The sequence below is a fragment of the Perca flavescens genome, chromosome 9 (genome assembly GCF_004354835.1).
Source record: "Perca flavescens isolate YP-PL-M2 chromosome 9, PFLA_1.0, whole genome shotgun sequence".
Lineage (NCBI taxonomy): Eukaryota > Metazoa > Chordata > Actinopteri > Perciformes > Percidae > Perca > Perca flavescens.
In genome coordinates, this window is record NC_041339.1 from 32,373,740 (window position 1) to 32,390,122 (window position 16,383).

General features: G+C 40.5%; 1 protein-coding gene across 1 annotated transcript; it reads left to right on the forward strand.

Annotated features, from left to right (window-relative positions):
* The first annotated feature begins 3,418 nt into the window (after positions 1-3,418).
* On the forward strand, positions 3,419-15,482 carry si:ch211-284e20.8 (fetuin-B). Its single transcript, XM_028588419.1, has 7 exons — positions 3,419-3,616; positions 5,229-5,342; positions 12,149-12,227; positions 12,701-12,867; positions 13,227-13,340; positions 13,536-13,670; positions 15,151-15,482. The coding sequence occupies exons 1-7, from the start codon at positions 3,419-3,421 to the stop codon at positions 15,406-15,408; spliced, it is 1,065 nt and encodes a 354-aa protein (XP_028444220.1). The 3' UTR covers positions 15,409-15,482.
* Positions 15,483-16,383: the final 901 nt, after the last annotated feature.

Genomic DNA, 16,383 nt, shown 5'->3' on the forward strand with positions numbered 1-16,383 from the left:
AAATAATAAATGATGAAAACAAATACTGAACCAGTGATTTTTGTGTTGATCAAGACAAAGGTTGTGTTGATTCAATGCACTTGCCTTTTACCTGATAATATCCATAAATATGCGTACCTAATGTACATCACATTAATAATGCTTTTAAAACAGTTACCAGGCCATTTTTTCATTCTACATTATATTCAAACATATTAATTCAAATCTGCTGGTCTGACCTTAGACTCGATTGTGATTTGCAGAACTCCCCAGGCCACAATATCCTCTAAATGTGTTATTTAAATAGTGTAATAGAAAATGCTTTTATCTGCATCAGAATCCTAGTAAATCATGCAGATTTTTAGAAAATATCTGAATCCTTAAAAATATAAGGTCAATATATATATATATATACTTTATATGGATGAATTGGAAAAAAGTCAAGTGAATTAGGCTCATGACCACTGATATATTCCATTTAAATGTATCATGTTGGTGTAGCATCACATTCAATTTCATAGGATAACACTGATTTGACATTTGGTTATGCAATGGTAATGTGTTAAACAATGATGGCTGTACACATGCATTAGGCCAAGCCTATTTGGAAGATTGGCCTTTTATCGCTTTGATATAGACAGCATATTAACATACTGCATCACAGTGTTGTATGCAAGCTGCACTGTTGATGCAGAAAGAAATCACTGCAAAGGGTCATCCGGTCTGCAGAAAAGATCATTGGCTGCTCGCTGCCCACACTTGACAGCATCGCCTCATCGCGCTACCTCAGCAGAGCAAAAAACATAATCAAGGACTCCTCTCACCTATAGGCCATGAACACTTTTAGTTCCTCCCCTCAGGAAGGCGTTACAGGTCTGTCAGAACCCGCACATCCAGGTTCAGAGACAGCTTTTTCTCCACAGCCATCACAACTCTAAACATTTAATTACAGAAAAAGGACTTCATCATGCTGAATGATTATCTTGCCAGTTTTGCACTGCATTTACACTTTTCCAGTACTGTGATCTTTAAAAAAACAAAAAAAAAGATAGGCATGAGTAAGTGTATGAATGTATACTACTATGCACTAGAAGCACCTGTCCCGTTATGTGTATGTGAGGGTATGGTTTGTGGAAGGGTATGGCATGTGCATGAATGTATACTAGTAGGCACCAGAAGGAGTAGCACTTACATTTCTTTATGACGATGTTTTACAATGACAAATAAATGATTCTGATTCTGATTCTGAAGATTTTGGCAAAACATCGTATGGAAATTGTGTGGAATATTAAAGGAACGAGTCATTGAAATATGGTGCTGATTGGGTGCCCAATGTAATTTATGAGCTCCTTTTGACAAACATAATCTCAGAGGCAGAAATAATTGTTAACTTTCTGAAGCTTTCACAACGCAAAGACAACACTAGTAGCTCTAGAACATAACATAAACTACACTCACCCACTCTGTGGACATTATCTTTATGGACATTTCTTAGCACACTTAGCAAACAGCTCTTATCTGTGTTCTGTAGCTCTTACTGTACACACAACCAACCACAACCCACGCATAGCTTACAACACATTTTGTAATTGACAGTTGTATATACTGTAGGCCAAAGAAAAAGTAATCTCAATATAATGTACAGGAATGTTTACTAATATCATTGGTCATGCATTTTTTTTATATAATCAGATGAGATCACATGAGGCTTTCAAGTTTACTTATAAGTAACATTAAATAAATAAAATACACTGGCCAATCACAGTAATTGTACAAAAGCTTTTATTTTGTCTTTTGAAGAAATACTCCAACAGAGACTTAAAAGAAGTATCAAAACGTCCCAAGAAACTTCTTAAGCCACTCCCGCAGCATAATTCACTACTCTGCTGTTCTTCCATATGCTCTTTTATATTCAATATTTTGCAACAACTTAAAAAAGAAAGCCAAAACATGTCAAAAGACATAAGATGGCCATCTTACAAAGACAGCTATCTAAACTTTCAGGGTTGTATAAAATGAAAAGAATGTTGTTTTTATTTGTAAGCTTAATGCTCGGACACTGTTGTCTGAATGAATGAAAGATTAGCTGACACAAAAATATTATTTGGCCTATGATGATGTATCACATGGGGAAAAACACTGAACAATACCCTCATGTAAGTTTTAGCCTGGCCTCGCCTATAAATGGCTCCACAACTGTTGGCACATTCACTGGTTACATTTGTTGGTTGTTTGAATTTGTCATTTGCACTCAATGTAAGCAGTTAAGTTTGACAAAAGTAAACAGCTATCTGCGCTAGCATCGAAAGAAGAGGGTAGTTTGGAAGATGTTTAACATACAGTACAGGCCAAAAGTTTGGACACACCTTCTCATTCGATGCGTTTCCTTTTTATTTTCATCACTATTTACATTGTAGATTCTCACTGAAGGCATCAAAACTATGAATGAACACATATGGAATTATGTACTTAACAAAAAAGTGTGAAATAACTGAAAACATGTCTTATATTTTAGATTCTTCAAAGTAGCCACCCTTTGCTTTTTTATTAATAAGGGAAAAAATTCCACTAATTAACCCTGACAAGGCACACCTGTGAAGTGAAAACCATTTCAGGTGACTACCTCATGAAGCTCCTTGAGAGAACACCAAGGGTTTGCAGTTATCAAAAAAAAAGCAAAGGGTGGTTACTTTGAAGAATCTAAAATATAAGACATGTTTTCAGTTATTTCACACTTTTTTGTTAAGTACATAATTCCATATTTGTTCATTCATAGTTTTGATGCCTTCATTGAGAATCTACAATGTAAATAGTCATGAAAATAAAGAAAATGCATTGAATGAGAAGGTGTGTCCAAACTTTTGGCCTGTACTGTACAAACGGCAGTGGAGAATTGGTTTATGGTGCAGTAGCCACTTGCCAAATTTCTAAATTTTGATCCTTCTTTTCACCATGACTTAGAATTATTTTGTAACTGTTGTGAGTACAAGCTGTCATACTGAGGAACAAGCTGCAAACGTTTCACAGTGTGCTTTGAACAATGGAATTTGTTGACAGTGATGCTAGTTCATGTTCATGATAGTTGATCTCATTAAAGAAATGCAATTAGATGTACTGTATTCCATGACCTTATCTTTGATTACATTCATTGATCCCTTTCCCCAGTGCACTATGACCAGTCAGTCCGAGGCAGCCATTGGCCTACGGAGCAGCAGATAGCAACTGTTTGTTCAAGAGGGGAAAGTCCAGCATCGGCCTCACATGTGTCTGTCCCAAACCTGTCCGGAAAAAGCAGGATTACAGGTCTTGCAAAATTTAGTCTAAATGTTAAATTATCCACCAGTATAGGCTTTAGTGATTCCATTAGGTAAATTAGGGTTTTTATTTGGCCCAATCTGCGTGTTAGTGTGCGTTTGTGTGTGTCTGTGTGTGTTAGAGGATGAGTGTGTACCTGTTGGTTCTATGTCTTGCTTTGCTGCAGCAGGAGGGAAGAGCCGGGCCGGACCGTCCAGGCTGCAGTAGCCCTGAGGCGGTAAGGGTGGCAGAAGAGGCCCTGGAGCAGATCAACCAGGACCGGACAGACGGATACATCCTGAGCCTCAACAGACTGTACGACCTCTCTCACACTCCTGAAAAGGTGAGGGCGAACACACACACACACACACGCGCACACACACACACACACACACACACACAAATACACACACAAAGTCAAGAACAGGGTTCGCCACCATCTTGCATCTTAAAGTGCTCATATTATGCTCATTTTCAGGTTCATAATTGTATTTAGAGGTTATATCAGAATAGGTTTACATGGTTTAATTTTCAAAAAACACCATATTTTTGTTGTACTGCACATTGCTGCAGCTCCTCTTTTCACCCTGTGTTGAGCTCTCTGTTTTAGCCACAGAGTGAGACATCTCACTTCTGTACCATCTTTGTTTGGAGTCGCACATGCCCAGTACCTAGGTAAGGACTACTAGCCAGTCAGGAGCAGAGTATGAGAGAGTGCCACGCTAGCTGCTAGGCGAGCATTACAACGTGTGTTACTAAGGTCCCTATTTTAACGATCTGAAACGCAAGTATCAAACATGAAACGCAAGTAGCTTTGTGGGCGGATCTCGGGCGCTGTTGCTATTATAACGGCGGGATGAATGAGTCTTGCGCCCGACGCAAATCTAAAATGGGTTGGTCTGAAGTAGCTAGGTGTGGTTTGGGCGTAACGTGCAATAAACCAATCAGAGCATCATCTCACATTCCCTTTAAGAGCAGGCGCGCTTGTTCCATGGCGGATTGCTATTATTACGGCGGATTTGCTAGGCGCACGCCAGCGGGAGATGTCCGGTATGCGGAAAAGTAATAAATGCCCGTCTTGGCCGGGCGGCGATGTTGCTGCGGCCTCTCGGGCGCATCTCCTCACGTCTGGAGAGGATTGCTGCAGCCATGGAAATGTTGTGTAAAACACAACAAGCCACAAAAAATGCTGCAACTTTTTGAGGACTGTAGTGCCTGTAGTGCCTCCTGATCTATCCACACATGCAGCGCATTTTCAGTAATATTTTTCTTTGTAATTATGTATGGTTTGCAAAAATGGGAACTGCTGCATCCTTGTAGATGGGAGAAGCAAAGTGTTGTGCACACGCTACATTATGGCCAAGCATGCACCCCTAAAATAGCATCTGAATAACGCGCTACTGACTTTAGACTAGCGCCACTGACTTTAGACCAGGTTTTTTCTGGTCGATTGCGGAATTGTTTTCTGAAACTGCAAAATAGCACCAGGGAACGTTTGCGCCAGAACACGCCTCCTCTTTTCGTTGAACCGCCCCCGGGAGCGCAAATGCATTTCCTAATTTACCGACGTGCGTCTGTGGAGGGAAAAGTCCGCTGTGTGTCAGGTGCAAAATAAGAACGATAGATGCATCGGTGTACAAAGGCAATTGCTCTGAGTGCAAGATAGGGCCCAAAGTGACGCACATTCATCACGGAAGTAAAGGCTGGACTACAATAGAGCTGTAAGTCCCTTTGGGACGGACTTTAGGCTTTTTCACTTTCTAAACCTATAAATTGCACAAAAAAGATATATAACACAATAAAGGAAAAGGAAAAAGCCTAATATGAGCACTTTAAAAGACGCAAAACAGTATTTGCAGAAAGACTTGTTTGCAAAGCCTTGTTTGCAGATCCATTAAAAAACAGTGAAAAGAAGAAAAATAAAGAAACATTAAAGTGTGTGATTGTGTGTCCAGGAGAAAGGTGGTTCACTCTACAAACTGACCATTGATGTGATGGAGACCAGATGCCACATCACCAGCAGGAAACCATGGAAACAGTGTGAAGTCAGAGATATCGGTGGTGTTCCAGTAAGTGCCACATGGTGATGTATCTTCTCTCTTCAAGATCAACACAATGAGTGCTTTTTGTTGGTGGTCGCATGGTTCAAAAGGGTTGTACTTGGTGTCTTTATTAATTCATAGGTGTGTTTTGGGCGTAACATGCAATAAACCAATCAGAGTGTCATCTCCCATTCCCTTTACAAACCAGGCGCGTTTGGACCTTGGCGCATTGCTATTATGATGGCGGATTTGCACCGTAATATTTTGTTTGTAATCTTTTGCATGTTTGTGTGCTGCTGCGCTTCCTTGTGTGTGTGTAACAAGCATAGTGTGTGTGCGCTGTGCATAAGCCTAGGCGCATTTTACTAATGCGCTGTTAAAATAACAATGAAATGCTGCGTTATTGACTTTAGACCAGCTTTTTGTTGGTCAATGGAGCGATCACTTCCCGCTGCCTCAGGATAGCAATACGCCAAGAATTCACCTGAACACAACTCCCTGTAAGACCAGCACGCCCATGGGCGCAAAGATAGGCACAGGTGTATTTGCTATTTAAATGACGTGGGTGCTGGACGGGAAATTGACAACTGCGTTAGTCTTAAACTAGCAAAGACACTTGCGCTGCGCTGTGCCGGGAGCAAGATAGGGCCCTGTGTCTCGCATTGCCAGACCTATTATACCTATATACGCCTGAGATTTGGAGACCTCAGGTGTATTTGTTTCACAACGTGCGCATAAAAGCATGGCAAGGTATGTACAAACATGCCGCACTGAGGTAAAAGTGCAGACGGGAACTGAAAATGGCAAATTGCAAATGTCAAGGGGAAAGTGGGAGTTTCCCATAAAGAGATGGGAGTGGAAGCGTAAAGTGCGCCTAATTATATATATGTAAAAAAGACGCCCTTGAAAGCGCGCCTTTATTTTGCGGTGAAAATTCTCCGCCTCTTAAAAACAGGTGTAAACCAGCCACAAGCGTGTTTCCTCGCATGTGCCTCCTGGTGAAATGGCGGCAGTAATCCGAGCAAGACGAAGATATAGGCCAAGGAGACAAGCTGAAAAGACTTTTGCCACAAGGATCACAATTTTTCAGTTGAGTGAACACAAAATCATTAAGTGTTACAGATTAAGCAGTTGTTAAACTCCTCGCTACAGTACATTACAAATATTGGCATCAGAATCATTTCAAACAGTCATAGCATCAGCAGTGGGAATATTGCAATCTGCACTCAGCCGTATCATAGCACGCTTTGCTACAGCGTAATTTACGGTATAGTGGGTGGAGAAAGGTGCTGATTACCCGATGAACTGCAGGTTTGGTAAATACGACGTGAGCTGAAGTATCACAGCGTGCGCTTTCTGCGGGTTGGCCATGGCGCTGATTACGCTACATTCGCAAATGTACGTACATGAGGGCCTCAGAGAGCAGAAGGGGCCTGACATCTGGCGTGTGGCTCCCCCGCCAGATGTCAGGCTTTATCCTGGAAATGTACTTCCATTGATCCAGACTACAACAAGGCAAGGCAAGCCAAGGCAGCTTTATTTGTATAGCACATTTCAGCAACAGGGCAATTCAAAGTGCTTTACATAAAACATTAAAGAGCAGTTAGAAAACAATTAAAAAACAATAATAAACTTAAAACAATAATAAAGTTAATAAAATAGATTATTTAAAGAAAAGCAACATCAAAAAGATAGGTCTTTAGCTTAGATTTAAACGAACTGAGAGTTGCAGCGGACCTACAGGTTTCTGGGAGTTTGTTCCAGATATGTGGAGCATAAAAACTGAACGCTGCTTCTGCTAGTTCTGACTCTGGGGACAACAAGTAGACCTGTCCCAGACGACCTGAGAGGTCTGGGTCCTTGATATATTTTTAAGGTGATAATAGGCTGATTTTTTAATTATGTTAATGTGGCTTTTAAAATTTAGGTCTGAGTCCATGACTACACCAAGATTTCTTGCTTTGTCTGTTGTTTTTAACATTGTCGTTTGAAGCTGAGCGCTGACTTTCAATCGTTCCTCTTTTGCTCCAAAAACAACCACCTCCGTTTTTTCTTCATTTAATTTAAGAAATTCTGGCACATCCAATCATTAATCTGTTCAATGCACATATTTAATTGTTGTATTGGGCTATAGTTCCCTGGCGATAAGGTTATGTAAATTTGTGGGTCATCTGCATAACTACGGTAACTTATTTTGTTGTTTTCCATAATCTGAGCCAGTGGAAGCATGTAGATGTTGAACAGAAGAGGCCCCAGAACTGAGCCTTGTGGAAATCCGCACATCATATTTGTATGCTCAGATGTATAATTACCTATAGACAAAAAGTAGTCCCTATTCTTTAAATAGGATTCAAACCACTTTAGTAATGAGCCAGAAAGACCAACCCAGTGTTCCAATCAGTCAAGCAATATGTCATGGTCTACCGTATATCAAATGCAGCACTGAGATCAAGTAATACTAAGACTGAAATTTTGCCACTATCTGTGTTTAAGTGGATGTCATTAAAGACTTTAACAAGAGCTGTCTCAGTGCTGTGGTGTGGTCGAAAACCTGACTGGAAGGCATCAAAACTGTTGTTTAGCGATAAGAAAAGGTTGAGTGGTTGAAAAACCACTTTTTCTATGATTTTACTTAAAAATGGAAGGTTTGATATTGGCCTATAGTTGCTCATTAGTGTCGTGTCTGGATTGTTCTTTTTTAGGAGTGGCTTGATGACTGCAGTTTTCAGGGCCTGTGGGAAGATACCTGAGAGCAGAGATGTGTTTACAATCTGTAGAAGATCAGAAGCCAAACAATTTGAAACATTTTTGAAAACACCCGTTGGTAGAATATCAAGGCAACAGGAGGTTTTCAGATGTTGTATAATGTCCTCGAGGTTATTAAGGTTGATCGTATGAAATTGTGTCATGTTGGAATTTGTTTTGCGTGCACACTGTGACAACACATATCCTGTACTTGATATGGAAGCACTGACTGTTTGTCTAATTTTCTGAATTTTGTCTGTGAAGAAGGAGGCAAAGTCATTGCAAGCCTTGGTAGACAACAGTTGAGATGCTATTGGTACTGGAGGGTTGGTTAATCTATCAACAGTAGCAAACAAAGCATGTGAATTATTATTGTTTCTGTCAATAATGTCAGAGAAAAAGGACCGCCTTGCATTCCTTAGTTCCATATTATAAATGCAAAGTCTCTCTTTATAAGTGTTATAATGGATCTGGAGATTAGATTTTCGCCAACTGCGTTCAGCTTTTCGACCCTCTCTTTTTTCTGTTCTCACAACTATAAAATTTCTCCATAGAGATCTTTCCTTACCAGAGACAGACAGAGCTTTGACCTTAGTGGGAGCAATAGCATCAATAACATTCGTAATTTTACAGTTGAAATTATCTACAAGCTCAGTGACTGAGGCCCCAGTGAGGGTGGGTGTAGAGGAGCAAAGCTGAATGAATGATTCACTGGTGTTTTCAGTGATATACCGTTTACTGATTAACTTTGTTTGAACACTTTTGGGCACCGAGATAGTTCCGTTAAAGAAAACACAGGAATGATCAGAGAGAGCAACATCAGTCACCACAACCTTGGAAATGTGAAAAAAAAGTCCAGAGTGTGCCCCTTATTGTGCGTGGGCTGTGTCACATGCCGAGTCAGTCCATAGCTCTCAAAAACACAACACAGTTCTTTGGTCCCTCGGTCCTGGGGGTTGTCAACATGAATGTTGAAATCACCAGCAATAATTACACGGTCAAAGTTAATACAGTCTACATTATAGACAACAGTTCAGTAAAGTCGTCAAAGAAGTTTGCACAGTATTTAGGTGGCCTGTAGATATTTAGAAGTAGAGCTTGAGGGGAGGATCTTAGCTGAAGAGCCACATATTCAAAAGAAGCAAAATTTCCATAAGATATTTGCGTACATTGGAATGAGTCATTAAACAAAATGGCGACTCCACCTCCTTTCTTATTCACTCTATTCTCACTCATAAAACTGAAGTTAGGGGGGGCTGACTCAATGAGAACAGCAGCACTGTTATTATGGTCCAACCAGGTTTCAGTTAAAAACATAAAATCAAGATTGTGGTTGATAATAAAATCATTGATTAAAAATGATTTTCCCGCCAAAGACCTAACGTTTAGTAGGGCTAGTGTTAGTGCGTTTTCATTTTTTGTGACAGACTGTGGCTGACGAGGAATGGATGCTAAATTTGCAAAGTTTGCAGTTACGTGCTTATTCACCATTCTTTTTCTAATACCTATAACAACATAAATCGTGGAAGAATCTAATACGTAGGGCCCAGGCTTGTTTTGGAAAAAGTCATGAGTGCTACTAGGCATGCAGCCTGGACCCGGCCCATATCAGTTAATGCTTGCTGCATTTTGCACACAAGCATCCTTATCAGTTTGGGGAGAAGGAGTTAACTGCCGTCCTTGAGAAGGCAGAGGTGCCTGGCGTTTTACGATGGGAGAAGGAAGGGGGGCATACTTGGTTCCAGCATTTACCAGCTGCTTCATCTGGTCAGTGAACTCCAACATGGGGATGGGGGAAAGAGGGGAGAGCAACGTATCCTTAAAGAGGTCCTCAAAGCTTTCGTGGTTGTCAAAGGGGTTTGAGGAGTGTTGGACGGGTGAGAAGGGGGGTTGAGATTTCTCATCTCCGGTCTTTGGTCTCCCATGGTCAAATCTTTGCTCAGGTGGGGGCTGTGGTGGCTCACTGCCGCACTTTGTTGTGTCTTCCTCTTGTTTTGGTTCATCTTGTCTCGTGTCCTTGGCCAAGGGAGCAGATGTGTGGTGCAGAAAGTAAAGTAGGCTAAAGGTGAACAGCTTTACTCCTGGCTTGTTAAGGAATAGTCCATCTGCTTTAAAAGATGTCTGCAGCCACAGAAAATGTTAAAATTGTCAATGAACTGCATAGAATGGTTGTTGGTACATGCAGTTGAAAGCCATCTGTTCAGTGCCAACAGTCTGCCAAAACTCTCAGCTCCTCCTCTGACTGGCGGTATAGGGCCACTGACAAACACCTTTGCGTTTAGGGAGCTGACTGTGTTCAGCAGATTCATAAAGTCACGATTCAGCACTTCAGACTTTTGCTTTACAACATCATTTGACCCTATATGCAGTATAATGTTCTTCAAAGTTGGGTGTGCTGCTACAATATCTGGGATTCTTTGGGCCAAGTCAGACACCATGTCTTTGGGAAAACAGAGTATTTTGGTGTTTTTACTGCTTTTTATATCTTTCACAGCAGAGTCACCCATAATCAGAGTTTGGGGCCCAGTCATTAGCTTTCCCTGTAGCTTTTTACTTTTAGAATTGCTCTCAGTCCTTACCCTGCTGTGTGACGATGAGACATAATCCAGGTCATGTCCAGGGTCTTGCAGCAGAGGAGCAAATCTGTTCTTCACCTGCACACTCAGTTGTTGGGGAGGCATTTTGTTGCTGATTTTTCCTTTTGCAGCTGTCCACGACCGTGTCCTGCTAAGTACAGGGGTTGAAGAGGCGCTCTGCCTGGGTGATAATGCAGGCCAGCCAGTCGTATCACAAATCTCAGGGCGCTTTGCCCTGCCCGTTAGTCGTCCTCCCATTTCCCAGGAAAATGATTTACTCTTAGGCTTTGCACCAAAAGAGTTCCAGGGAGGACTGCCACTTGTTGATTTATTATCCATTCCACAGCCCTCCTGTTTTCTTTGCTGGTGCTAGTTAGCCGTGTGTTAGCATGCTTTTGTCCATTGTTTTGGGTCACTGGTAAAGTGGTGTCATTTCCACATGATCCGTTCACTTCCATATTTACTTCTAACCGGTAAATTTTGGTTTCCAGAACTGCAATCTTCTGAAGGAGTTTGTAGTAGTCCTCTATGGAGAAGGGTGGCATCTTGCTGCTAATTAGCTTTAGCTACAGTCACTTTAGGACATGCTTGAGCTATTGGTAGGCCACGCTCACGCAGAAAAATGTTCAAATATGACAATAGCCTACTATGTCTACAAAAAATGTATAGTCCAGTGATTTATAAGTATCCAAGAGCCGCTGCTCATAGTTTCTCTCAGAGGAAAAGCAAGATTATCAGCAGAAATATGCAAGCAGAAGCAGGAGCAAGCAATAGAGCGTCTGCACTGTAAGAAGCAAGAAGTATGCTTCTACAACAGACTTAAAGGTCCCATGACATGGTGCTCTTTGGATGCTTTTATATTGACCTTAGTGGTCCCCTAAAACTGTATCTGAAGTCTCTTTTATATAGACCTCAGTGGTCCCCTAATACTGTATCTGAAGTCTCTTTTATATAGACCTTAGTGGTCCCCTAATACTGTATCTGAAGTCTCTTTTATATAGGCCTTAGTGGTCCCCTAATACTTTATCTGAAGTCTCTTTTATATAGACCTTAGTGGTCCCCTAATACTGTACCTGAAGTCTCTCTTTTATATAGACCTTAGTGGTCCCCTAATACTGTATCTGAAGTCTCTTTTATATAGACCTAAGTGGTCCCCTAATACTGTATCTGAAGTCTCTTTTATATAGACCTTAGTGGTCCCCTAATACTGTATCTGAAGTCTCTTTTATATAGGCCTTAGTGGTCCCCTAATACTGTATCTGAAGTCTCTTTTATATAGACCTTAGTGGTCCCCTAATACTGTATCTGAAGTCTCTTTCCCGAAATTCAGTCTTGGTGCAGAATTATAGCCAGTCCCACAATGAGCTTTCCTTAAGATGTGCCATTTCTGTGTCTGTAGCTATTGAGGAGGAGAGGGGGGCAAGGTGGAGGGTGGTACCAATGTTGACCTATCCTTTTTGTTGTATGTTCATGTACACATATGTACATTATGTCTGTGTTTGTGTCTTTCAGGTGTATGGAGAGTGTGAGGTATCTGCCTTCATTGGCTCTCAAGTCACACTTCAAAGCTACTCCTGTGCACTTCGTGAAGGTAGATCGATGGAGCCATTTAGACTCTTTTGGGATTTTCTGCATTCATTTAATAACACAAAAAAACAAAATCTTTGTGATAGAAAGTGTTGCATGTCTGTTTGGTTGGCACTTTGCCGATTGATTTTTGTAAACGTTAGTGAGGTGTGAAATTGAAATGCTGTCCTACATTGGACTCTTTCTCTATGTATGCTCTGTCCCTCCCTAAGGGAAGTAAACATGGCATCCATGAGTGATTATGCAGAGTTTTATTTTTGAGGTTTTTTCCCACAATTTGGCTAAGTGAAGGAGAACACATCTGGATAAAACAGAGGGAAGAGAGGGATGCTGACGATAGCTGAACGAGTTCATACTGCAGGATGGAGGTCAGGGAAGGAGTACCTGTGACTGTGCAAAGTGCCTGGGTCAAATCCTCAAAGAAATATTTTCAGCCACTTTCCGTTGACCTTTGACCCTGTTAATTCTTGTGTGCAGTTCCTGCCACTGCAGTGGTGGATGTGTGTTCGGACTGTCCCACAGCTGACAACCTCAACGAGCCCGTCGTCAAGGAGACAGCCAATCTCTCCCTGCAGAGGTTTAATGAAGAGAGCCAACTGGCCAACTACTTTATTCTGGAGAACATTACGAAAGCCAGTTCACAGGTTAATAACCATAATAACAATAATAATAATAATCAAGTTACTTTGAAAAGCAACAGAGATGAGTTTTGATCTTATATGTGTAGTGCTGTTATCACAGTGATTACATCTGGTCATATCTAGCTGAGTGAGATAGTACAAGTAATATCATGAATCTTGACTGAACTACATTTAAAACTTTCAAATGTATTTTATCCTTTTATTTTGGCAGGTAGTTTACAGTTGTGTTGAATACTTACACTTGTGTGTAATAGTGTGTGTGTGTGTGTGTGTGTGTGTGTGTGTGTGTGTGTGTGTGTGTGTGTGTGTGTGTGTGTGTGTGTGTGTGTGTGTGCGCATTATGTATTTGTGTGCTTTGTCAGTGGGTTGTAGGTCCATCCTACTTTGTAGAGTTCACTATTTTGGAGACGGTGTGTTCAAAGAAAACAGATGTCAGTGAACTGAGTAACTGCCTCCCTATGGACTGTCAGTTTGCTGTGAGTCAGACACACACACACACACACACACACACACACACACACACACACACACACACGTATTAACAGTGTTATAATACATGTTTTACTGTACTTACTCTTGGTTCCACTCCGCTCCATTGCTGAATCTTTCCAAGCTCCAAACAAGATGCCACCAAGTTGTAAATCAACTATTTTTGATTTCTTTCATCTCAGCATAGAGGCTTCTGTGTGGGCTCACACATGACCGACGAGGAGCAGTTTGAAGTCAGACTCCCTGTCGGAAAAAAGGCCAGCTCATTTCAGAAACGGAATCCTGTAGATGTAAAGTGTGAGATCTACGAACCTCAGGTACCTGCTTCAGATTTGCTCTTCAACATTTTAAATGGGCACCAAAAAAGGAATTCTTCTAATCCATCTGCTAATCTATTATGCATCTATAATACCCTGATATCTCACCACTCTCAGTCACACCGCTTTCATGATGTTTCTTTACTTGCCCACGCACTAGTCATGTTTCCATCTAATTGTCAAGTGAATTTTAAGCAAATTTTTAAAATGTCTCAAAAATGAAAAAAGAAGAAAATGCGAATTAGAAGCGTTTCCATCAACTGGTTTAGAGCGAATAAACTGGATTGTGCAAGGCGTAGTTTGGTCACAAGTTGACGTTACACATGGTTGTAGACTGCAAACCGGTCTGCTACATCAAAGAGTTTAGAAGCTAAGTTCTTTGGCTAAATGGAGAGAGGTAGCATTGTACCCATTTTGCGCATTAACTTTTCGAAAAAGGCAAGCTAGCGTAAAATCTTTTTTGCGAATTTGAGGAAGTTTTTTTTCCAAATTTCACCGTTTCCTTCAACATTTTCTAATTAATATTTATATATTAATATTAGGGCTGTCAAAATTAACGCGTTAATTTTTGCGTTCATTTTTTTATATTTAACTCGTTAAAAAAAATTTACGAAATTAACGCAGCTGTGTTTGTTTACTTCATGTGGCGGCTGAGAAACGTAATACACCTCCATAACAGCAGGCGGCGCTACTCTGTATTGTTGCCCAAGTAATGAAAACCGGCAGCTGATTGGACGAACGCGTCACATGGGTTTGTTTTCTCCGGAAATCCAAAGCCAGACTGTCATGGCGGCCGTTCAGAATACGATCTCATATTGTACTAAAATAGTTCACTGAAACATGTTTCTGAAAACATTTTAAGCGAGAAATAGGCCGTGCAGTTGCTGAATCTGTCTTCATTTCAGCTCAACAAAGATTAGTTTAGAAGATTTTCGTCAGATTTTGAGAGACTAGTCACCTCATCCTGCTCGCCATTTCCGGGTGAGTCCCGACTGCCCTGCCGCCGACTGAACATAGGCTCGTTGGAGATGAACTGCGCCTTGCCTGTAAAGTAGACGAGAGCAGGCGACAGCAGCGGGGGACGGTGACAAAAATCTGCTCTCAAGTCAGACAGTTTCTAGCCGTTTCAGCAGCCTTCAGCAGGACTAAATAAGCCAAATTGTTGCTGCTGTTGTTCTGAAAGATATTAAACATTCTGAACTTAGCAGAACCTTTCCTTGTTTGTTTTTTTCTTCATATTTGCAAAGTTAAGTGATTTAGCATTTAAATATCCATTATTATAAGCTTCAGTCTCAATTTAAAAAAAGTGATTAATCGCGATTAATTACAGCAAATTGTGCAATTAATTAGTTAATTTTTTTTTATCGATTGACAGCCCTAATTAATATATTATATATATAATATATATTAATACTTCAAAATGCACGTAAAAATACGTTGATGGAAACATGACTACTGTTTCCATTCTCTTCCCCTGTAGGCTGCCACTGTGGAGGAGCAGGTCCATGCCAAAGCAGACAGTGGGCACACTGGGCATCAGCATCACAACCACACACACCTGCACCCCCATGAGCACATGCACTCAGTCACACCCAGCTCAGACCTCGCTGTCTCCAAGCCCCGGGGCTCCCTCGGGACTGTGGAGGATCAGCCCGCCCCTGTCCGATCAGCCCCAGCAGCCAGCTCCTGCCCCGGCCCGCACAGACACAATTTGGGTTTAGACAGACTCAAGCTCTGATTGGCTGGAACCAGGACAGTTGATCTTTGATCAGTTACTTAAACTACTTTTTTCCCTGCATGTTGTAATTGTTTGAGAAAGACAGGAATTTGGAACTTAGGACAATAAATAATCCTTGTAAATGAATCTGATTACGTTGATTGTTTGATTAAAGCATTAACATAGTGGGAAGTTGTATTGTTTGTCAAATAATTTGGGAATTATTTAGCAGATTATGCAAATATATATTAAAGGGGTTCTGTAGGGACATTTTAAAAATTAAACTTTTTCCGCCTTAAAGTACAACAGTTATGGTTATTTAATTTAGGATAATCGAGAGAGGTGGACATAAGATGCTCAGTGAATAAATGTCTGTAAATATGCTTAGAAGTCATATCAAAAACAAAAGTTCTCCAGTGATAGTTGTTTGTATACCCATGGGTACATTGCAAACAGGAATTGCTGATTGCTTATTCAGCATACTTTTTAATGGTGCTAATTTGCCAAAATGTGAAAAACATAAATAAATGCCCACAGCTGGAAATTTAATATCCTGTTTACATCTACCTAATCATTATGGGAAACATAGTTCCATAACTTAGAGTGTGATTATAGCCCCAAATTGAAGTAAGGCAAAGAATAATGAATGATAAAAAAACATTTATATGAGCTTTTAATATGTTGCACAGTCAATATGTTTTGATATTAGAGTAGACAGGTATGTACGGGTTATGTTTTATTGATTATCATAAATAATTAGTTAGTGTATTTCTTAGAAAATAAGAAACAGTTTCAGTAATTTCAGCATCACTAATTTAAACTAAATAATTTGCAAGTGTAATATTTCACTTACTTTGTAAATTAGTAATATTAATCACTGTACATTTACAGTAAATGAAGATGGCAAACACTTTGCTTTCTGTATGGTTCTTTTTCATATTGTATCTTATTGTCCAAAGACTAACAGATATTTTAATGTATCAGATTATATGATAG